Consider the following 25,224-nt stretch of genomic DNA (forward strand, 5'->3'; position numbering starts at 1 on the left):
TGAGTCTGTGATTCTAAGGTTAACCTAAAAGATAATCATTAGAGACTTGTAGTGCTCTCTCACAGCAGATGTATTGGAACATTGCTTTCCGTTAGGCCAGTTTTGTTATTTCATTTTAACAATGTCTATTGACCTAGTCTGTGAGCAATATTTGGTATCTGTACAGCTGCAAATAAATAGTCCAGTTTCAATCTTGGTTGCTGTGAAATTTCTCTATTTGCCCTTCAAAAGTTAATGTTAGCTACTGTTAATAGCACATTTTTCACCGTACAGCATAGTTGTCTCAAAAAAAGGACATTAAATAAAGCTTGCTACTTCAGCCAGGTTATGGCTTTGTTCCATGGTATAAAATACCAGGGCAGTATTCTGCAGCCCTCTGTACCTTGTTTTAATAGCATGTTAATGACATAGGGATTAAATTGCAGTCTTAGTGGCCCCATGTAAGCAAAGTGGTCCCTAACTCGAATGACCTGAACCCCAAGGGATGTGCCAAGATGCCAGCTGAGACTTTGCAAATCAGTGTGTTAATATCTGAATTTCCCACATCGCCAGCTTTGCATGTTCATGGCCTTGCTGGTAGCTGCTTACTTGTGTTCTGTAATCTTTTCTTTTCCTTATTAGTAGAGTGCTTGCTTCTGCATATGACCCACATATAGTCGTATAACTCCTAAAAATCTCAGAGGTGTGTACACAGGGAGAGATGACGTGTTAAGTATCATAGGATGCAATGGTTTCTGGCACCATGTCTTAATTTTCTTTCTTGTAAAGGAAGTATTTTTGAAAGACAGTTTGTTGACAGTTTGTCTTCACCAGCCAACAAGCTAATGAAGAGCAGTATTCCAGCTTCTGTGCCACAGAAATGCATCATGAATTCAAGCAGAAATCTGCATTTACGGAAACAAAATATTTCACGAGATTACTGAATTAACTGGAAAAGTCCACAGATCACAAATCATGGGTTCCTAGCATGGTAAAGGTATAGAAAACTGCTGCTGCTGCTGACTACTGGGACAATTTTCTCAAAATGGATATGAATTTGTGATGTGCCAAAGTGAGTAAATTGCTGAGAGTGCAGTCCTGACAAAAATGCTTTTTGAAGACCTTGATAGCACGGGGAAACTGCTGATGACCTACTGAAAAATTAGAGTTGACAACCAGACCAGGAAAGAAAATAGAGATATGAGTTACTCCTAACTCGTAGGATTTCCAAGCTTTAAAACACGGTGTTGAACCTTTGGATGCTCCTTCAGCTGCCAGCACTCACTGATATTTGTGCATGAATTTGTATGCGAAGCAGCTGAACTGCTTCGTGTCATTTAGTTGTGTGTTTGAGTTTGATTTAAATAAGAACATCATTTTTGTATGGAATAATACGACACCCTAGACGATGGTGGCTAGTCATCTGAGACACTGTGGTGGAAATGTCATGCAAGACAGGCTGTAAAAATGCCAGGCATGATGAGCTCGCTTGCTTCCTCTGTGCTATAGCATGATATTTTCCATTGAATCCTAATACCTTTGCTTGTTCAAGTAATAAAAAAGAGAAGAGGAGACCCTCTCTGTCATTTGATATAGTCTCCATTGACTCTCATACTCCTGACTGTTAAGTATTTGGCTCTGCGTAAGCACATGGTGATGCTTCAGGCATCAGTCATGTCGGGCGTGTGGTCAGTTGCTTTGCTTATACTTTTCATGAGAGCCTGTGAGAACCTTTTGAAATAGGATAGGCAGGGCTATAAAGAGAACAGTCACAATTATATTCATCTAATATGATATCGGTATGTGTTATCTTGAGAAAGTACATTTAAAAAGAAAAGAAAGATTATGCGGTCTGGTATTTTCAAGGCTCCTCCAAGGAGCATCAAGATCAAGATCTTGTGTTTCACTGGGATTTTAGCAATCCTATGGCTCTTCTCTCCAGTGTCAAGCACTGTTATTTCACAACAGGAACATACACAGCAAGAGATGCTGCTTATAAAAGTTCCTGCGCAGGGGGTTAATCCTGTATAACTAATTCGTAATAATTCTTCACGTAGACGAGAAGTGTTTATTCTGCATTTTGATCAATGCTCAGGTGTACGCAATGAGTCCTGAAGTGATGTGCACTGCAGTCATTTTGAGATGACAAAAGTATGCACCAAGGAAATGAGAATCTACTTTGAAAGTGCTGTTTGCATCTTCTTAGACAGAAACAAATGAAATATATTAATATGCTAGCTGCCATCTGAGCTTCTGGCAATAATTGAGAGCTTAAGGTTTTTAGCCTTTCATGTTATTCTGGGAAAGAAAAACTAGCTCTGATGGATTTATCTCTAATAAAAAAGGAGTTGTAGATGTTTGTAGTGTCATTCTCCCTTAACAACCTCTAATAGGATAAAACCAGACGATTTCAGGTTTGGCATGTTAATTTGTTGTAGTAAAGTATGATTAAAAATGGGACAAAAGGCAAAATGTGTGCTCTATTTAGGGCAAAAATGCTTTTCCCATTGATTTCGGGAGTGTCAGAATTTATCTCGTGTGCTCTAGTATTTGATCGTGGTTAACATTTTTACCAATGTAGTTGGGTTTTCAAAGAAATTTCCATTTCGAAATACAACTTTGTATTTGTGTGTGAGCGCGTGTACACAACACGGGAGATGGTGCAGTGCTCATAGTTGTTCTTCAGCCTTAACTGGGATCTCCTGCAAGAGCCTGTTGAAATCGAAATGCTTGATTGACTCCGGCCTGAAGCTGCAAGAGGTTTCTGTCAGTGTGAATTCCTGTGCTACCTTTCTCTTCACCCCGCTGCGTGTTCAGAAGCATGGTCTGTTTTCTTAACGGTAAAAGATGTGGAAAATGTGCTGCAGTTTGCTGAAAGGAATTTAAAAGGAAATATTCTTGTCTTGGCATGTAGCGCAGTTGTAAAAAAGAATCATTTTGATGACATCCATCTGTTGCAGATTAAAATAGGTTGGAATCGGTGGCTGTGAAGCGAGTTCGTGCAGTGCGATAAGCAGGGCAACCAAAATACATGCACTGGAATGGATCGGGTGACCAAAATAAATTGCTTTGTCGATCAGTGTTAATAAGCTGATACTGGGAGGCTTTCAGGGTACTCTCAGGATGCTAAAGAGAGGTTTCCCTTCTGGCAGGGAGGTGAAGTGGGCTGAGGCACCTCTAACCACGTGCCCACCGAGCAGCCTTGCCCCCCTTCTCAAACCCACTCCTACTGTTTGCTTATTTGAAGTATGAAAGCCATTACTGTCTCTGTGTGCGTTCCCTAATGCTAATTCTGTTCAAATACCACCTCTGTTGCACAACTTTTTGTTCTCCTGGAATCAGCAGTTGCATTAATAGCCAATTTACCTGCATGTGGGTTTGCACGTGGGTGAACACCGATGTGTGTGCTGAGTTCAGATAGCCTTCGTGGCATTGTGGTCGACAAATGTGAGAGGGTGGAAACATTTCATGCTCCCTTGCTTAACGGGACATCCCAAAACGTAGCTCAAAAATGAAAACTTTTTTTTTTCCCCAACCCATAATGCTGAAGGGACTTTGAGTGTGGATTTACGAGTGCAGGCAGTTTATGAGCAAGCATGTTTGCCACATTATCCTGGATTTAGATATTTAGGCTTGAGTACTTCATCCGCTTTGTTCCATGGTTAGCTACAGTTGCGCTCCTGCTCAGTTTTGTGGTTTTTTAAAAAAATATGTATTTTTTTTACCCATTTATCATGTCCCAGTTTGCGTCACAGCTGATAAAGTCTATTCACTGGATTTTTTTTGCTCTTGGATATTATTTTTTCTCCAGTACGTGCCACTGTGCTAAGCCAGTGCATTTGCGTGAACAAGCATTGTAGTGATAAAACTTCATATGCCAAGTACAAATCCAAAGCCAACGTATGTCTTGTTAAGTATCTTAACCAATAACAACAGGGTAATTCTTTTCCTTAGTTTTGAGCACATATGCAGAAAACTATGCCTAGGAAGTTTGATACATATTTTTTTTCTTATTGTTTAATATGATTTACAGTGATTTCTGTCTTGTCATTGCTTCTTCCTCAATTTTGAACTTCAGCAATTATTGCACTTTTTTGCTCACTCTGGCAGGTTGGCAGTTCTTTTGTGCCAGTATTGCCCTGTTTAGATGTATCCGTATGTTAATACAGATGCAATATAAAGTCCTCACAATATTTATTAACCTGCAACATAAAATGTGGAAACCTTTCACTGTGATGAAACTGTGGTCTCTTTTAAACAGGAGCTAACTAGAGTTGCTTGTCTTCTTGTGTTTTTACAGTCTGACAGCAATGCAAGCTTTCTCCGAGCTGCCAGAGCTGGTAATCTGGACAAAGTAGTGGAATACCTGAAAAGTGGAATAGACATTAATACATGTAATCAGGTAAGATATTTGAAGGACACAACTTCTCAAGAGTGAAGTGCAGGACCCCCAGTGCCAAACCTATTTTTTTTTCAGGCAAGATAGATGTTTTGATTTATCTCAAGCTATGTTTTTAGGCTTATTCTTCAGTGGGATTTTCCTACAGAAAGCAGTAAGTGCTTATAGAATTGTGCTGCTTTTGTAAAGTTTTGCATAGACCTTTTTGGGCTCCTCTTTCTCACTAGTATCCTGCAGGTTTGGATATATACGTTAGTGGAGTACCTGTAATCAAAATTTAAGGTATGTTTTGGTAGTCTTACACAAATGGACCTAATGTTGTGAAGTTCCATTTCTAACTGCAACAGTGAGCACTATATATATTCCTCAAAATACTCAAGTTATGCAAAAATGTTTTGTTCTAGTTGAGGAAGTTGCTATGTAGTATTCTTCACATACCGGTAAGTACAATGAAAGTAAGCCTGGATATCAAGTTGAAGGTTGTCAGTATTTTTGGCTGGTTGGGTAAATGTCATGGGGCATCTGTGATCCACCTTGCTCCTGGTCCCCTTGGTTTTGTATTGTTGTGACAGAGTAAGACTGAACACTGTCTGAACAGCAGGTTTGGAAAGCTGAGGCCCACTCGTCGTACATTTTTTTTTTTTTCTCTATACTGATAGTCTCATTCTTTTGTTTGTTTGTAGAATTTCGACTCTGCTGACATTCACTCTTTTTTTTTTTTCTTTTTTTTCCACTGTTAGATAACACTTTTTGTTTAGTGTGTCCATTTTAATTGTAATGAGACATGGGTCCCCAGGTAACGGGCATTGCCCCATTTTAATGAAAGATACTATTTTCTCCAAAGAATCCCTAATATTGAATCCCTAATATTGGTTGGGAATCAATAGGTATTGCAGCATGTATGCTACCATCCTCTGCTCATCTGTCAGATAGCTGTGATTAATAAATTCTGCAGCATGCCAGCTGTCAGGTTTATGGTTTTGTTTTGTTTTAAGCTATTTTGAATACTTCTTCTCTAGCATCTGTGTAGCTGTAGGGGATAATTTAAAAGAAATTTGTTGCAAACATTTGTCTGAACGACAGTGTGGACTGGCATTGTTTGCAGAGCTAAGGAAGAAGTTGAAAATTGTGTAATGGTATCCAGTGCTTACGTGTGAAGGCACTGCTTGAAAGTTTTAAAGGAAGGTGTGCTTGAAGGAATAATAAAAGTGGAGCTGATTGAGACTAACAATATCTTCTCAGGCAATAATTTGCGAAGATGAATGTGTTAGTGTGTGACTAGATTTCTAAATTGAATTGCAAAAACATTTTTCAGTCACCTAAATAAGTTTCTGGTAAAGATTTTCACATTTGTTGTATTATTATGTTTAAGCACGGGGGAATTTTTAGAGTCTGGGGTTTCTGTCATACCTAAAACAAGAGTTATCTTCCAGGACACGCTCTCATTGATATGATAATAAGGCAATAACTTAACAAAGAAATTATAGGTTTAAACTTGTAACAAACTTAGAATTTTGGCTTCTCCGAAATAAATTATTCTGACATTATTTGCAATGTGTTGATACCTTTTTCCAAAATATAGAAGCAGGCTGTGTTTTCAGTTTTATACTTAGTTTTTCAGGGCTTGTTATTGCTTGGATTGTTCATTAAATGAATATGAATGCTGGGGAATGGGCTAGGAATTGAATAATTCATACCAAGGACAGCAGATGTTAGCAAAATAAATTATTAAATTTGCACAATATCTGTGAATTTTGTTAATGTATTTTTATTCAGAATATTCAGTTAATGTTTCAGTAAACAAGTTTAGAACTTCATTATTTACATGTACACAAACTCTTAATTACTTTTTTTCAAATTTTTTTTTTCTGTTTTATGGTGAAAAAAAGTACCAACTAAGCATCACTTAATAACCTAAAGACAGAAACGTGATGTGTTTTACTGAAGAAAAGAAAGGTGATTCCATTGTTGTTCAGCTCTAATGAGGACTTCCTTTGTCTGTTGGCTATTTAATGCTGAAATTCTATCTTGGCCTTCATAAAAGTTTAGAAGGATTTTTTTGCAACTGCATAGTTAGTGCATGACCTCAGATATTTTCAGTGGGTTCTAAAACACGTCTTCATTTTCAAGTTCAAGGGAAGCAGCAGGAGGTTTAATATTCCTCAGTGCCAGCCTTCTCCCCTAAGAACATTTGCTGGAACTGTAGAGGTAATTGTTTCACCAAGAGCAAGATAAAATCCAATTCAAAACCTGCACTCCTATGGTAGAAATAGCACAAGACAGCCTGGGCATTATAGAAACATTGAATGCTAGTTTATCACATTGAAAGCAGTATGGTCAGCCCATGGATTTTCCTTAGCCTTTAATCACGCTGTCCCACGTGAAGCACCTGATCCCCACTGACCTGGGGTGCGGAAGTCTGAGGCTTCCCCTGCTATTTTTGTGAGATCTCAGCCTGCAAGTAAACAGTCAGTGGGTAGTATTTTTAGCTGACCAGCTAACTTGTGTCCAAGCAGATTAACATCTTGAAGCTCAGTTGCAGAATCTCTAGTCAACTGATAAATAGCATTGCAATCCTGATTACCTTCAGATGGTTAGAATAGCCATGATTTTTATTCTTTTTTCAAAAAACAGTTTTGGAAAACTGTAAACTCAAATATGCTTTTAACACTATTTAGATATGTTTTTATTGCCGCTCAATGTTCTCTATAAAGTAAATTGTTTTAGATATGGCTATAAAAAGGTACTTACATTTTGTGCTTAAAGTGCTGCCTCTCACTTCAGAGAAATTACTAGTACTGTAAAAACACACTATTAGGGTTCCACCATTGATATGCTGCAACGTGATAGAACATTTTAGATTGGGTCTTTGGTAACTCTATTCTATAAATCCAATTACTTTTGCTTCATAGCCCAGGGATCTAAGTTTGCAATGAGTGACTAGTACTATCAAATTTAATAGCATGGTAACTGTGACTTAAAATAAGTATGCAAGTAAGTGTCTGCAGCAGGCCTTCAAAATGTCTTGACATTCGAGTGAAGTCAATGGCATTTCTCTGAATGGGGATTTGAGAGCTCAAGCTTTATGGTGAATGCATTTCTCCTAACTAAAAGCCAGATTTGATCAAAATGACCACAAAGTGGACAATGCCTAGAAATTTGGGAAGTAAAATTGCTTCTAAATATTGTTTTTAAATAACATGAAAATGAGTAAATCATTCAGTAGAAATTTCATATTAGCTCTACTTTGTAACTCATGCCTCATGAGATGGACTAAAATTTCAATGCCCCAGGTGAATAGAAACTTCAGCCAATGTTTGTGTTCATAGCCTACAGCATCAGGTTGGACGTGTTGACAGCACAATTTATTCTGTTTTACTGCAACAGTGAAGAGCTGTAGAGAAGAAGCATTCACCTGGTAAAAAGCATTTATTCAGGGAAAGCTGGGGAGCAAAGGAAAAGACTGAACATGCTGCTGCATTATGTTATGTTCCAATTTGAAATATGATGTCCCAACACGGAGTTATTGGAGCACCCGGTGGTTCTCCAGTACCACCCATGCAAACCTCAGTCCCAAAGGCCTTGTCCCAGGCTGTCCGCCATGTTGTGCACAGCTTCCTGATGGCACCATGCTAAAGGACACAAACAAGAAATGCAACTCTTCTTTAATATGGTACACAATTTGTGTTGTTTCAGGAAGTTTCATCCAGAAAAGAAACAGCACAAGCCATGTCTTTGGGACCTGGTGCAACACGCGGGCCCAGGAGAAGGCCTAGGGGCAGGTGGGGCCTGGTGCGGGGTGCCCAGCCTGCTCTAGGGAGACCCTGTGCTGACAGGAATCTGGGGCAGGGGGATACCTTTTTAAAGTTTTTTTGTATTCTCAACTTCTTTAGATCCTTAATTCTCTGGTAAATTACCTACACGTTCATTTTAAAACTACATTTAAATCCTAATTAGTTTAATTTAAGAATGCAGCTTGCCGCTAGCCTGAAGAAGGCTGTTTTCCTGCATGGAGCTTTATGCTATTCAAAACTTTATGCATACCACCAAGAAATCCTTGGTAAAATTCCTTGCCCCTTTCTGATACATGCTGACATTCAGACTTAGAAAAAGTATGCATTAAAAAAAATATTCTGTTGGAGAATGTCAGATAATGCTGGCAATGATGGTGGAATGTCAAAACTAACTCAAAAAGCCCACAGTTGTGGACACTGTTCATTTCTGGAAAAGAGTAGATGGAAGAATAAGAAATGAAATGATCTAAAATATTTCGAGACATTATCTTCCTTGCTGAAGGAAGCTGAAAGCTGCAGATTATTACAGCAGGCATATGTCAAATGGAAGTTAGGACATAAAAGTGAGAGAGGTACTGTTTGCTGTCTGTGTCAAAGAATTTAATGATGAACAGGAGAAGAACTGGGGCTTTATATGTGCTCCTTATTGAAAACATATAGAGACAATCTTTTCTTGCTGTCTAGAAGAAATTTTGATTAAAGGACATCCTGTCAAGAAAATGCTTGCTGTGTTACCGGGCCCAGAAGCTGGTGAACTTCAAGGTATGCAGTTAGGAGGGATTAAATCTAGACCTGGGTTCTTTTGCTCTTCTCTCAGAAGTACTTCTCAAAAATATTTTTGAATACATCCAATAAATTTTAGCAATAAGCAGCAATATTAGCAAAAAGACCCACCCTCAGGACAGAGAATATTTAACATGATAATCACTTGGAAACAGCAAAAGTTTTTTAGTTTTTTCTAGAGTTCATTTTCTCTTGATTGCTTAGACCAGAGCATGACCAGGGTTGCTGTAGATTCATCTTCTTTGAAAAGTATCTCCCTTCTGAAACTGGGGAACAAAGTTCCTCTTTTGTAAGGGCATGTTAACACTATTGTGCAAAGCAGTGGCTTCTTATACACTGACACTTTATAGGTGAAATCAGAGCCAGATAAATGCAAGCAAAATATGTAAATGCGAAAGAATAGATCCTGCATAATTTCTTATAAAGAATTATATCTGATAAGATAGAATTAATATCTGAAAAGATAAAACATCCCTGGATGACAGATGATGCTGCTAACTTTTAGAATCTGTGGTTTTGCATTGTGGTTAAGATCAAATCTGGTTTTATACCTGCGTTTATCAGGGTAGGGGAAAAAAATAATTGACTGGTGTGCAAAAAAAAAAAAAGGTAAAATTTTATGTTATTTAATAATTAATATTACCTGAAATTTGGGTTAACTCAGGAATTTTCTACACGATATGAAGTCTTGAGCTTTTGACAAGTAGTACAAAACGGAAAATATTAAAATAATCCCTTCAGACCTATAAATAAAATTGTTTGGAATGCCTGAGGCCTGGTAAGCTAGGAAAAGCTTTCCTCTGTGTACTGGATAATCTGTTTCCCTGAGGACATTGATTACTCTCAGGGGCTTCCCAAGCACAAAGAGTGAACTGTGATGGGCCTCCTACATTGTCAGGGCTAGAGAGCATGATTTCTTAGCCTTTGCCATGCATTGAGCTCATACAGCCATTTTAGCTTCCTTCAAACTCCAGCTCTAGAAATTACAAGAAATTGCTCACAAAGCTGTCTGAATTGGGTTCACTTAGCTTTCAATAACTAAGACCGCCACCTTCCATTGAATCAGTAAGCATCACTGGTGTGTTTTAAGTTTTATTAGGACTGGAAGCATACTTTTCTTCTAGAGGGTAGGGATAAGGCATGGCAGCTGCTACTGAAGCCTCAGTTATTCCTCCTCCTTCAAGGGGTTTCAGTGGGGTGTCTCCAGGTTGTGTCCCAGCAGTCTAATGGGAAAACCTAACACACTCTGCAAAACATAGGAAATGTAACTTATTTTAAAAGAGTGGGGTATCTGCATAGTTTTTAAAACATGAATCCTCATATATGCATTTTTTTTCTCAGTATAATGCTATTTTTAGGCTAGATGCCAATTCAGTAAACAAAAAGTAATGTTAAGAATAAGCTTTCCTGGACAGAGGCAGCACAAGAAAATGCTTTCTTTGGTTTTAGCAGTTGTTTATCAGATCCTAAATTTTCACAGAGCTATCTTTATAAATGATAAAAATATTTCCCCATTTTAATTGCTTCCAAAATCTGATGGAATTTAATGTTTCTGAGTATATTAAATGCAGGGATTAGTTGTTACATAATCATGTTTTGTTGAACGCTACCTTCAGCTCATGTCAAGTTAAATTATTATGGAATTTTCCCTTTAATCTGAATTCAAGCACAATTATCTGTTCTGAAAATCATAAATCATTGATATTTCTTTATTTCTGGAGAGATTTAGAAATGTCCGTGGGCAAAATTACCTGCCTTTAAATAGTCCCTTTAAAAAAAAAAGCTAATAATTAGTATTTTATAGGTTGAAAAACTGATAAGCATTAGAAATATGATTCCTTTAAGGCTATTTTCTATATTTTATGAACCTAGGTATTTTAAGACATGGCTGTTATTTCTCGTTAATATAGCAAGAAGAACCAACTTGCTTCTGAAGTGTATGAATCAACACTCATAATGTTGGCTAGGAAAATGAACTATACTTTTATAGTATGCATTTATAAAGCCCTTTTACTTTGGCAGCTCCAAGCTCCAGCAGAAATTAGACCCACAAGTATAAGCGTTCATCGGCAGTCTGCTATGTTTTGAAAGAGAATTGGTAGTCCAAAATGCAACTTACAGTAATGTTTCCCTGCCTTGTCATTGAGGTTTGTCAGTTTTCACAGTATTAAAAATCAGTTTTATGAAAGGAAAAATGTCTGATGGACTTTTGACATTTGTTTCGATTAGGTCTTCTGTACTGACAAGGAGTGAATGCCAAGTCTGATACCCAGAAGAGAAGAGGGCTCAAACGTTAGGTATTCTGGAGGGGTCTCCAGCTCCAAGGCTTTAAAAACTTAGATCTGTTTGGCTTTTGCTCTCATTTTGATGGTTTCTTCATAGTTTGGTTGGTGTCTTTATTGCTTGAGTCTCAGGAAGACAGAGCACCAGCTATTAATTACTCCCTCATTTAGCAGCTAACACTCCTAGTGGTGCTAACTATAGACTGAAGGAGCACTCCAGTCATAATGAGGTCGACACTATCACTTGTTGATAACTCAGTAGGTTAATTCATTTGCATTAATTCATAGGCTACAAAGCAACATAAAGGGAGAATTTTCATAATCTGATTTTTTTTTTTTCTTTTGCCACCCTCTGTTTTATTTCTTTATGATATTTTGGGAAAAAAGTTCAAAAGACTTTTTGAGTGGAGAAATCCATGTGCAGTTCTCCAATGTGCCCTCTCCAAAACCCTTCTAGAAAAGAGCCTGACCACATCCCATTTTGAGTTGCCTGAGAGATTTATTCAAAGGAGACTATTTGCAGCAACCTTAGGCCAGTATCTTAAAGAGATGGAGAAAAATGTTTGACTTTAACAAAGATTGTGATGCTGTCTTTTAGTCTAAGGCTCTACTGGTGAGCTCAGATGCCCTCTTAACTCTGTAAGAAGTTGTTGAAACATGTGCAGAAGTTAGCACAACCCTGCAGAGCTTTTTATTAAAAAAAAATAATTTAAAAAATACTTTTTAACTTCCATTGTGTTTGTAAATTATGGTTTGCTATTGGCCTGTTAGCAGATGTGTAAGCCAGTGAACACAACATCAGTGGCAGCAACTCAATGGAAGTGCATTGTATTTCATGCTGCAAGAGAATGTCAAAATATTCAAAAGTCAGATTTAAATTTTTCAATTTTATTGACTTTCACGATGCTTTTTCTGTAAGTTTCATAAATGTCGTTCTGACTTCGTGTTGCAAAGGCAGGAGTGATTAGAAACTCTGACACCTGCAGCACCTTCTGAATAGTGTCACATCCCAACTTCCTTCAACGTCACTGAGAATTATACGGGGTCAGACTTGTAGTGTAAAGTAGAGGGTTACGTTTGTTAATATACATTCTTGCTTCCTGCTGTTCTGAAGCATGTAACAGCAAGATACAGGAGAAGCAGAAGCAATTCTTCTGGTACCACTGCTGATTTTAAATGTTCCTTCAACTGTAGGTTGCTGTGGTGCTCTGCCAAGAAGTCACCTTTCTGCAGGGTCAGTTTGTGTTGGGTTAGACAGGAATAGTACAAGCTATTAGTGCTGCTGGATGCAACAGCAATCTGAGCGCTGTGCCAGGAGCAGTAATTGCACCAGGCAGTGGCCTGAAGAGCATCCATTCAGCGAGGGGCTGGTCTTGCTGCAGCTCATTTCAAAGGCAAAAGTACCATGGACTTCCTCAGGTGATCTTCAGATGACAGCAGTGATACCTGGTGCCAGTCTTCCAGAAAAGAAAGCAAGTGAAATTCAGATGGATTAGAAAAGTTTGGTGATTTTCCCTGGACTTCACAAGACATTTGGAGGTTTTTCTGGTGAAAATGTGTAGGGTAACACTAGAAGTGCTGTGAGCAGTAGCGGAACGCGTGCATGCTCGTAGCACTCCGTGGGATGCAGAATGCCAAAACCTCTAGCTCGGTGGCAGAGGACAAAAAGCACTGAGGGAATCAGGCTCTGCAGGGAAGCACTTGAACAGCCCAGCTGGTGAGGTTGAGTATTATGTTCTTTTATGAGAGTCAGAATTACAAATGAGCCTCTGGAAAGAAAAGGTAGTTATGGTATATGTCTGCTTCGCTGGGAGGAGCAGCCCAAATGCGGTATGGTTGTGCTTAGCAGACGACTAACTTCATCTCTCCCCCACCCACAACGTTTTGGTAGGCACAGGAGAGAAAAGGGAAGTGTCAGAAACCTTTGTTTTTCTGCAGTACAAGAATGCGGCTGACAGGAACGGAGGAGTTGCATTGATTAAATCTGAGCTTCCATCATCATAAGTAGCAGGGATCAGCCTTGTGGGCCGGGGCATAATTACAGCATTGGTGCTGATTACGGAGGAACAAAGCTTGCTTTAAGGCTTCAGTCGTGCAGGCCCTTAACATTCAAAGTGCAATGCTTGCTTCTGCTGCTGCTTGGTTTAAGTAATTACAGAATCTGAATGCGTACCGTAGGAACTGTTTGTGCTGTTTATGTTGCTTATGTTTTAATAAATATGATAAGTAAGTAATATTGCAAAGAAACTTAATCTGTCCAGCAGCATTAGCTTTCAGTTACTTAATGTGGTGGCATTAGCTCTCTCTCTCAGGTACAAATAACAATATTTTAAGGGTTTGCTTCTAATTTAGCACCAGGACGAGCTTTCCTTTCTCCGCAGTCTGTTGGTGTGAGTGCAAGGCAGCAGCTCGTGCTGAACCTCCTGCAGCCAGAGGCGTGTGAGTGCACACAGCTTGTGTAGGCCATGCAGCGTTTCGGTTTCTGTGCAGTCATTTGTGGAGTTCAGTCTGCCTGCACGGAGTGAAAAAAGGCTGATACAGATCTCAGAAATACATCAGCCGTGTCCAACTGGATGGAGTCAAAGCTGCTGTTCATACTCGCATAGAAAGTGTTGAGGACTAATTTACTAGATTCAATACGAGAACAGGTCTTTGTTTTCAAGCAATGAGAAGGACACTGTGTGTTTGTTTCCTCACCAAATACTACTTCAAAACTTACAACTGCTGTAGGTAGTAGTTGTGGTTATTTTATACTCAGCTGAGATTAAAAACAAGGAAGATCAGAGCTGCCTGAAACGTTTGCAGATTGAAAAAAAAAAAAATCACTGCCATGTACAGTCCTAGTCATCCTGATGGTTATGGTCAACCTCACCGCATAAATTTTGACTTAAATTATATTCCTGATCCCAGACATGGCCCTGCTGCCAGCCTTGGACTCTGCAGTGCTGTGGCAGGGTTGTTCCTGTGGAGTAAGAAGGATCTGGTTACTGCTGCTTCACCCGCATAATGGGATTTGAAACCACATTTCCCAGTAACATTTCCGAGCTACCAGGCTGCATGAGGGTATTCTTTGCCTTTTGGCAGCTTGTGAATGTAGCCTTCCTTCACTTCCTTGGCTTTCCTCACAGCTGCACTTCTGAATTTGACCACAAAATCTGTTGGTGTTGCATGAATGTAGAATTAAATGGATTTACTTCAGAAACGCATCTGGACTGGAGTGTCGGCAGCCATTGGACCCACTCCCATTAAATGCCTCCTGTGAAGTGCTAAGTGCTTTAAAATCCCACCAGGAATTACGAGCTCAAGCTGCCTCTGAGGATGGGCAAATAAAAGACTAGAAAGCTGCTTGTTGGTTTCATAATTTAAGTGACTACCAACTACTGCGAGACAAGTGATAAAAGCTACAGAGCGCTCAACGTGCTGCGAGTTACGCAGATACCTGAGTGCCGCTTGTGATGCTTGCAATGTGGAGGGCTTGAGGGCAACGGCAGTATCTGGTGCTGTCACCTGCCTGACGTACTGGGAGAAATAACACAGGATTGTGAAAAACAGGTTGGCTGTTCTGTTACAATAGACTGCCATTTTATATTTCCCGTGGGTGGAATAGGGATAATAGGAAGAGGAAGATACAGTTTCCGTAGCTGGAATTTATAGGAGATAAAGTATCCTATTTAATATGAGAGGGATTTAAGTGTTAATTTTATTAGATTTTTTTTTCCCCTGAAAATCCTAGTGCTCCTTTCAATGACTTTCTTGTTCTTTTTGAATGAGGTTACAAATCCACCAAGTGTAGTGAAGACCTGCTCATCAGAAACCAGCAGATGTACCAAGTCAAAGACCAGTACACCTGGCAAGTCACATATAATCCTGTTTTGATCTACTTGATCTACTTGGTCTTCTGTCTGATACCAGTTATTCCAGAGAAAATGGGGGAGATCCCAGGGTTCAGGACAGCTACCTCAGCCTGGAAGTATCATAATTCAACAGACACATCCTGTGTAAATTTGTCTAAGTCTAGTGATTTCTCACTGATGGTAATACCTCAGTAGGGACAGATCAAATTACAGTAAGTATAAGCTAGATATGCACTCAAATTTGGAAATAATGGGCTCCCAAGGTGTAGTGGTCCAGGGAAATGTGGAACTATAAGGGAGGAAGGAATCTCTTAGGAGAATTTGCTGGCTGAAAACAGGGTTTGTTTTGATGTCTGTTGCTATGAGGAGCTTTGTCACACAGTGCCTTGGCTTAACTAGGCAAGTCCAAAATATCTGACTTATGTAGACAGTCAGCTAGCAGATGTAACAGTATTCCAGCTACTAATCTTCTTCTTATACCAGGGTAAGGTAGGAACGTGTATCTTCAGAACTGATATTTGTAACTGATATGGCCCTTGTGCTTACAGAATGGACTCAATGCTCTGCACCTGGCAGCTAAAGAAGGCCATGTGGGACTGGTACAAGAATTATTGGAAAGAGGGTCGGCTGTGGATTCTGCCACTAAGGTAATTGACACACGTCTGTAAGTTTATTCACAAAATGAGTAACTCAAATACAAGGGAGAAATTTAGAAAAAGTTATTAAAGTACAAAATAAGATGATGGTATAAATACTTCATTGATATTTACAGTGCTGTTTCCATTATGGTCTATGGCAATGTTATTGGCTGATGCTCGTCAGTTCTAATTGAAAAGGGGAAGATTACTTATACAATCTGTTTGCAGGGGAAGAATTTAAAAAAAAATAAATAGTGATGCCAAATTTATTATTTCCAATGACAATTGAGTGAATATAGCTGAAAACAGTAGATTTTTTCAAATCTGTGAAAATTGATAAATGAATATATCGTATCCAGAGATATACGCCCAGTCTTTGCATTAAGTTACTGCCACTGTGTCCCCTGTGGGATTCTTTTTTCATGATTGCTGATGTACAGGATCTCCATCAAGGTTGGCACTTGGTCATCAGCTCAAAGTGCTTCTTGCTGAACTTCTCATTTCTGTCACTGATAGAAAAACAGAAGTTCCCTCCTTCCTTCAAAAACATCTTTAAGTCACCCCTCAGTGAAGCTGCTGATAGAACTGCCAGCTTCCAGATGGGACTTCGGGGTTTTGCTTTTCTTTTATGAGCCTTAGGCACCTGGTCTTGATTGTTTAATAAAGTAATTTAAAAAGCTGGGGATGGAAGATTGGCCTGGAAAAAATACAAGACTCGTAGAAAAGCAGCTGTCTACCATGCTGCTGCTGTTTTCGAGAGATGTTTTTTTATTATGCACTGCGTCTCAACTTGAAGTGAACAACTTTCAAGAATACACATTTTAATTTTATGCAGATTAGAGAACAGGGAAAAAGAAAAGGGTTATCTTCCACTTCTAAAAGATTGGTTTCTGTCACTTAAGTTAGATCCTCCTTTTGGGCCTTGTACTAGGAAATCTCATTTTACATGTGATTCACTGCTTGAACTTTAGGATTCCTAGACTCCTTTCAGCTGCATTCTACAGGGCATGATCTCTAGAGCTGAATTAAAAAAACCTGTTAGCCCATATTATACCTTATCTAGAAGTTTTTTCCAAACCCAAATCAAATTCTGTAATTTCACTCAAAAGTTATGTTGGGATGTAAGTGTTGGACAACCACCAAAGAAATCTTCATGGTTGCTGCTACCAGTTCTATCCCTTTGATGGTTATGGAACATCATGAAAATGTAAGGTAAAACTGTACTTAAATTTTAAGGCCTGTATGCTGGATATTATGAAAGAACCGCTGGTTAAAATGATTCCTAAAGAAGGTAATGTCTTTTGCTTTTTCCCTCTTTATAACAGAAAGGGAATACAGCCCTACACATTGCATCCTTAGCAGGACAAGCTGAAGTTGTCAAAGTTCTGGTTAAGGAAGGAGCCAATATTAATGCACAGTCTCAGGTATGATGCTGTTTTCCTTTTTCTTCTAAAAGTTGTTTGGTGAAATGTAACGAAGTAGATCTGAGGTGCTAGGCGGTGATTCCAAACTCTTTTGATGCCACACCTGACCTGGTGTTCACTGCTCAGTAAGTAAAATAAAAGTAAATAACAAAATGAAGGTATGTGCTGACTGTGTGATATATAAACTCATATTTTTGTTGATTGAAATCTCTTAACAATACATTGTTTGTTTCAGAAATCCTGCAAAGTGTAGACATATTACATCATATGTTTTCCTTATATTTGGTGTGCCATAGTGAGGAACATAAATTCTCAGACTTGATTAATAAAATTGTTTTACATGGTTATTTGTGGGCTAGACATTTGCAGATAACTTACTCAGGCTTCTGAACTCATTCTTTCTGGGATCAGATAGAATCTATTTCAAAAGTTTGAAATGTACATTTGAATTTGGGAAATCCACCTTGTCCTGGTGGGCAAACCAACCAAAAGATCCCTGTTATTTCCACTGACATGAAGCTTGTCTATTCTTCCAAAACGTGCCAGAGAAGGTGGTGATGTTGCCGAGACTGACTGATGGCCAGTTCTCTCTCCAGTTTGGGCAAGGCTGTAGTGGCAGCTGCCTCCCTGCTGTGATTTCAGAGCTGTAAACAACATGTGCGCGATTTGTGGTGAACAGCACACTGCAGAGTAGCTAGATGATGGTTTGTTTTCTGAGCTAACTGTTCCCGTATCCTCAGCCCTCAGACAGACACACTATTATCACTACGGAATGTTGGCCAAGTTATCCTTATGCATATTTAAGATGCACGCTGTTTCCTCTGTTGAGGATTAGGAACAATTTATCAATAAATTATTTGGTTAATGTTTGTAAATTCTTCCTTCTTAACTATGGCAACTGTTTGTAGCTATAGAGAACAGAACGTATGGTACAGATGAGGATTATATATGATATAGAAACTGCCATCTTTATCCCAGCAACATCTTTCTAATTCATCTTGTCTGCTTGTGACATTCACAGAAATAAATCATTGAGCTAACAGTGTTCCAGTTGAGTTCAAGTGCGTCATTCAATGATTGCAAATACCATTTTTGCAGTAATGGTGTAAGCCATGACAAGGAGGAAAACAAGTCACGCTTCAGGGGTAGATTAATTTCAAATTGAATTTTCCTAGCACTTACTGTCTATAGGCAAAATAATGACCCTTAGCTTAATCTTTCTGAGATACATGAGCAGAACAGGAGAGCGATGTGATTAAATGCTGTAGCTTGAAACTACCTTGGTTGAAAAGAAATTGAGGAAACATAGCTGGGCCTGTGTGAGATGCTTTTCTCAGTCCTGTTCTGTAGAGCATTCTCTTATCGATAGGAACACAGCCAGGTTTGTGAAAGGATTTGATTTGTCAGAGTCCATCCTAAGTCTGACCACCTTCACATCTTGCTGGCCCAGACCTGTGAACCTGCTTTTTTCTTTTTTCTGTGTTCTGTTTGTTATAACATCATAAGATGGATGTTATAAAGTAAATGGAGGCCAAGAGATGATCCAATAGCACTATAAAACAAACAGGACTGTCTGTGCTTTCTTTATAATGATAGAAAGAAATTGAAAAGATCTTTAAGATGCCTCCAGTCCAAGATTCTTTGACTTCTTATTCTTAATTTTGCTTTTTGCCCCAAAACTGCTGTTAAAGAGCGCTCTGGGGACAACTGTTGGTCAATTACTCTCCATCCTCTACTTACATTAAAGATAAGGAATGCTGTAATTCCATTGCTAAAAAAAATTAGGAATCTACTTTCTTAATGTACTTATTGAATGATTTCTGCATTAATTTTCCATCCTTCTCATTGTATAAGAAGATTAACCGATATATTTAATATTAGGATTTTGAGCATAGTAAGAGAAGTAATGGTAAAAATGATACTTTCATGAAGCATCACCCCTCATAAACACTTTTCTTTATGCTTGAAAAAGAAATAAAATTTCCTAGATGTGAAAAACAGATTCTGACAGAATTGGAAATTAATTTCACAGATATTATTCTATGTGCTATTCTAGTTTTTAAACACATTTATTGTTAGCAGTGAATGCTCTGTGTAATGTGTGCAGACCTGTTAACAGGCATTTGCTACTTCAGTTACCATCCAAGTGGGATCGATTCAACAAATAACAACAGACATTTAGAAGATGGCAGTCGGCAACCTGGCATAAACACTTGTTTCCTGCCTACTGAAATCTGTATCTATCTGTCAGGAGTTAGTTTTCAGAATAATGGGGGAGGGATGCAATGTTAGGAAGATACTCCACAAAGCGTTTGCAAGTGGAGACATTTTTAGATGTAAAAGAATGCACTCCTAAGGAAAACCCCAAAAGGCAAATGTAGACTTGGCATTAATGAACAAAGATGAAGTGAAGGACTTTGATTAGTGTTTATAAAATGATTATAATTTGTAATAAAGAGTCATAGCATTTAAAGCGAGTCATTCAGCTTTACGTAACATGTTTTTTTTGCCCACCACAGTAAATTTGAGTCCTGGTAGAGCTTTACCATCTCTGGTAGTTGCACACAGAGAAAGAGGTGAATGACCTACCTAGATCTGTCTTCTTGGTAAATGTTGGATGGATGCACTTGGGTAATATCTCTTGATAGTATTCAGTGTTTTGAGTAGTATTTGTGTGTCTCTCCTTTCACGCATGTGTTCCCAGGTAGCTAAAAGCTGCAATACGAATGAATAGATGTTGCCTATAGGATGGGTGGAAAGGATGCCTGTTTTTATTCAGGGCTCTGAGGAGACTTTTAAGAATTTGGTTCTGATACTGATTTGCCAGAGACTTCCTGTGGAAGATTAGATTTAAAAGTTATTTCTCTTTCTTTATGCTCTATGAGGATAATGAATGCTGCCTTTCTACTCAAGATTGGATTTACATGCTCAAGAATCACATTCATCATAGGCAATAAATAAGTTTAAAAAAAAAAAAAGAAAAACAGACTTCAGTGTTAATGAAGAATGGATGTTTGATTTATGATGAGAGTCAAGAGTATGTAACTACAGCTGGTTGAAAAAGATAAACATGCAGTTATACAGAAAAAGGAGAAGAGAATGCCTGAAGAGAATGTGAATACTCAAATACCGTTTTTATTTTTTGTCAAGCAATATGGCATTGATAAAAAGAATAAGAGAAAAAATTAATCTTACCAGGCTTAATACAGAAATTCTGAAATGAGTAAAAATACAAGTTAAAGGCAAAAATTAATTAAAAAAAAAAAGAGAGAGAAATTATGACTGAAATGCTCAGTTTCTCTTTCCTAGATTTTATCTCAATTCCATTTTTAAAAATAGATGCTTTATTGTCACTCTCAAATCTTTTAGGAACAGTTGTTGGTATTGAGGGTGTATTACATCCTCTCCTTAGTATCTCTGTTATTTCACACTTTATTTTTTTTAGGCCCCTGCTAAATGCCATTTGGTAGAAGTGATTTAATGCCGGTGAAGATACTCAGATTGCTTCATAACTTCCTCTTTAAGGAACTTGGTATCTGTCAAGGTCATTCCCATTTCCAGTGATGAGAATTTGCCATAGTGACAAAATTTATTCTCTGATTATAAACTGATGGATAAGTGAGCATTCTTAACACTAGTTTCTTTAACTTGCCGTTTTCTTTTTCTTTTTGCAGTTAAATTACATAAAAACACTGGCCTTTATCAAAACTTACCGCAAGTGACATCTGAAACGCCACACTGATTTCCCTGTTCCTTGCAACAAAGAAATAACAGAATTATCTCAGAAAAGGCTATTAAAAACATTGCAACCACTGAGATTACATCTGTGCTATTTGAGGCTGTTAAACATTCAGGACTTCGATTTTATGGATTTTGTTTTTTGTTATATTACTTTGCTTTGCCCTTCAGTTTTCTGTTGGCCTTCAGAGCTGTTATTTTGTTCCTCTTCCTATCTTTTTAGAAATCTGTTCCTTTTGAGCTAATACGTCATCAGCACCTATTTTTAGAAAAGTAATTTCTATTTTGATACAAAGCCTAATTGCACAGTGATTACTAATTGAATGACTCCACTTTCACCTGTGTGCATATCATTTGAGAGCTGACATCTTCCCTGAGTATGTTTCAGACAAACGCTGAAACGAGGGCAAACCCAGAAATGGCTGAAGAAGTGTAGAAGTTACTGGTCCTTTTCAGCAGACCTCTACATAGAACTTGACCAGAGCACAATTGTTTGGCTCAGTTAGTTGCCTTTTGCTACAAATATTTCTTGAAAAAATATCTTTAATGAATATCTGTAAGACATCCACTTGGTTGACTCTGCTCATGGTTCAGTGAGCAGATCTAGATATGCTTCCTCAAGTCAGAAATCAGTCTCTGCAATTTCTCTTTTTGATTTGACCATGAGTTTTGGCCGTGTAGAGATCTGACCACACACATTCTCTGTTGTCCAGCCCAGTGGTCTCCTCCTTTCACAGCCAGATAATTTCTTTACCCCAAACAACCTGTTAGCAGTTCTGCCTGTGCATTACAACAGCAATCCCTCTCCATAATTCCCCTCTCAGTGAATGTCTACTTCTGCAACATAATATGAATTCTTATGTCAGTTCTTGGTCTTTTTTTCCAGGTGGAAGAAGTGTCACCAAATTTAGTCAGTCCAACCCTTCCGTTTGATGAATTAGTATTTCTTTGTTAGTTTCTCTTAAAGCCAAACTGTCTCATCTGATTTATGTATAGGCATCAGAGATTCCTGAGACCTGGAATATCAGTCTCCCAAGCGTGATGACGTCCCTACTGCAATAATCTCAATAACCGAGTCTACCTCTAGGCTTGTTCCCTGCAGCAGTAATGGTGAGCTATTCTGACCACACATATCGTGTGGAATGGATCTATCCCAACCTTCTCTGCTCCAGGCAAGGTCAAAAAGGTTAGTCTAATAGAAGAGTCGCACCTCATAATATGGAGTGATTGAACAAATGTCAAGTGATTGAGGTATAAAGAGCTGAAAAGTAAAAGGCAACAAAAGGAAATAGGATTCACTCCTGTTCAGTAACTGTAAGGGAGCTATCATATCCTGCAGTCATCTAAGAAACACTTCCCATCGATTTTAAAACTTCTGCACTTGACCTTAGAAGAAAGTGTGTTCCCTATTAGCTGCTAAGGGTGTGCTTTGACCACTGCTTCATTTAGGGGCCCTGGCAAAAGGAGGAGCCTACCTTTTAATCATCAGATTATTTAAAGTGACCCAGATACAGAAGGCAAGGATTAGATAAATCAGTCCTCCCCCAAGCTGATCTTGTTATTTAAAAGCCCTCTGGTTTCCTTTCCTCTATATCCTTCTCTAAGCTCGTTGCAAACACATTAGCCAAGAAATATTTGTGCTTAAATTTGTCCCCATTACCATTGCCAGTTCCCTGTTTCAAAACACAGGAGATGACCGCTGGAGTATTCTTATCCAGACTATTTGTCGGATTAAAGCAATCCATAGAATAGCACAGAATTTCCACCCTTAATATGCTTTCCCAAAAATGAGCGATAAGAGAGCTTGTTGAATGTCCATATTCAGTGTTACCAGTGAAGGCAGGATTTAGATGATAGTCAGAGAAGTGATCTGCTTGTCTCTATCGGGATGCCCCAGGATTTGCTTTACCAGGGATTGCTCTCCCTCTAGTTCGTAAAGATAATCTCACCATCAGAATGGACTGTATTTTGCAGGGTATTTGGTAACCTATTATGACAAAAAATGTTAATCCCACCACCAGGGCATTCTGTTTTCTATTGGTATATTCAGAGAGACAGATTCTTAGCTGCTGTATATCAAGGGGAGTACTTTAGTTGCAGTTCATCATTACTAATGTAATAAAGGATCAGGTCCATTATGTCTTCCCTGGAAAAAATAATAAGAACTGCCTTCTGGAGGATTATAAGGATTTTGAGAGACGTAAACAAAAGCAATACGTTAAGAACAATGAAGGAACAGATACAGTTATTCATCCTCCCTTAAGCTAGTCCAGCTTTCAGCTGCCTGTCTCTTACAGTGATCATCACTTACTGACAACCAACAGTTATTCTTTTCGTGAGGTATGATTTCAGGCAGCCAGTGAGGTGTATTTGAGCAGTATGCCTGTGGTTGCGAGACAGCAGTGCTGCTTACAGATTTGCAGGGAATTACAGGATAACAGAGAGTAGACATAAGATAATGATTGTTGGTATCAGAGTATTAATATGGGACTTCATCATTCCCCTAATAATTCATATTGTTAAAGGGAAAACAAGCCTAGGGGGGTGCCCAGTTTATGATGTCACCCAGAGCAGAAGGAGTGTGGTGATCTAGAAATACAGGGCTGGTTGGCTTTCGATAGCTGCTCCGGGGACCAGGAGCTCTTGAAGAACAAGGAGGGTACTGAGCCAGTTTGATATGCATCTGTGGGATCCCAGTTGCAGCCCCAAAACAACTGAACTTGTCAGGGTGAGGTTTAAAATAGGCCAAGAGCGATCCCCAGCTATCACCCGCTCTGCACAACCTGTTCCAGTGTTTGACCACCCACCCTGTGAGGAATTGTTTCTTTTTATCTGTTTGATTTTTTTCTTGCTTCATCTTGGATCTTTTGCCTCTCATCCTTTCACAAAACCCCAGTTCTCTCAGTGTCCTTTCATGTCTCAGGCTTCAATCCCTTTTACCTACCTCAGTGCCCCCCCACTGTATTTGTTCCAATTTGTCCATCTTTTCCTTGTTCTGGTAAGCCCCCAAATGGACATAGTTACCCAGATGCAGTTTTACAAATGCTTGATAAAGGAGAGTACGTTCTCCCCTCAATCAGCTGCTATATACTGATGGCCTGTTCAGTATTAGTGAGAGGATTTAATATTTATAAGGTCAATATAAGGCAGTCCAGGCCCTTATCATAAAATGATAAGGGCCCCCTGTATCATAAGATGATGCCCTTTATCTTTGTATTGTAGCTGGAGTGGTGGTGTTTTTGAGGCAACTTCTTCTAGAAGAGGCAGGAAAATTAATCTCTCCTATTCTACTTACCTGTGTCGGGGTCCTTCTCAGGAGGAACGCCATAAGGGGGTGATGTGACATCAACATTTTTGCTATATCATAATGCAGATTTCATCTCTTTTACCTTCAATCTGCATGAATAGAAATCACAGCATCAGACTTTACTTGGATCACATTTTCAAGATTTTTTAAACAGACATAAGAAATAGCAATGTAATATAAAGTAAATAATATAAGTAAATAATATAAATAAGTAAAAATGCACATTCTCATGTAATAATGTCCTCCTTCTAGAAGTCACAATCTGCATTGTGAGTATAGCAAATGGAGATTCTTGTACATCTATATGCACATTACAGATGTGCAGTTTGACGAGTTTCGTATTTATGGAATAAGTGCAGTTGTCCACTCCTGTCACTACAGCTAACTAGATGAATAGCCTGCCATAATGTATGACATGTAAAAAGCTAGCTTGTCTCTAGAAAAAAAAAAAAAAAAAAACAAAAAACAAAAAACAACAAACAAACAAATTAAGACAAAACATGTTTTACTTAAATATCATAATTTCTACCCTGTACTTTGGTAGTCTTTAACTAGTAGATTCCATTGATCAAAAGGGAGATGGTATAAGATCTTGTAATGCATGTTTCTCAGCCAGCACAGTCTGAAAACAAACTGAAAAGGTTTACAACATCTCTTAATCTATTTTAGTAATTTGCAATCTATTTGGTTTAAGCTCCATAAAAGGAACTAGTATCAGTGGTGCAGGTCAGAACTTAAGACTTTCACTTAAACAAATAGTGTTTTTTTTTTTTTTTTTTTTCAACAAATGATACGATGGAGAGGTGTCCTGTAAGATTTGTTCTTCAAATACACGAACCTTAGGAGCCTGTATAAACGAGCCTATTAGCTGGAAAGGTAAGGGTTTACCAGACCGACGTGCCACATTTCACCCAACTGTAATGATGCAATCTGAGACAATAAAGAACAGGAACTGGCTTTGTTATCCCCTTATATTTGTGAGAGCATTAGATATAACTGAGTCAAAATCCAATAAGTACAAACATT

At 38.5% G+C, this 25,224-nt stretch overlaps 1 protein-coding gene across 50 annotated transcripts in view; it reads left to right on the forward strand.

Annotated features, from left to right (window-relative positions):
• ANK2 (ankyrin 2) overlaps window positions 1-25,224 on the forward strand; it is a 356,900-nt gene that overhangs the window by 209,067 nt on the left and 122,609 nt on the right. For all 50 annotated transcript variants that reach the window (XM_068682024.1, XM_068682027.1, XM_068682022.1 and 47 more), the window contains 3 exons: window positions 4,280-4,381; window positions 15,640-15,738; window positions 17,055-17,153. In XM_068682024.1, the coding sequence (XP_068538125.1) occupies window positions 4,280-4,381; window positions 15,640-15,738; window positions 17,055-17,153 (300 nt within the window). The remainder of the gene's footprint in view (window positions 1-4,279; window positions 4,382-15,639; window positions 15,739-17,054; window positions 17,154-25,224) is intronic.

This window comes from Anas acuta, chromosome 4 (genome assembly GCF_963932015.1).
Source record: "Anas acuta chromosome 4, bAnaAcu1.1, whole genome shotgun sequence".
Lineage (NCBI taxonomy): Eukaryota > Metazoa > Chordata > Aves > Anseriformes > Anatidae > Anas > Anas acuta.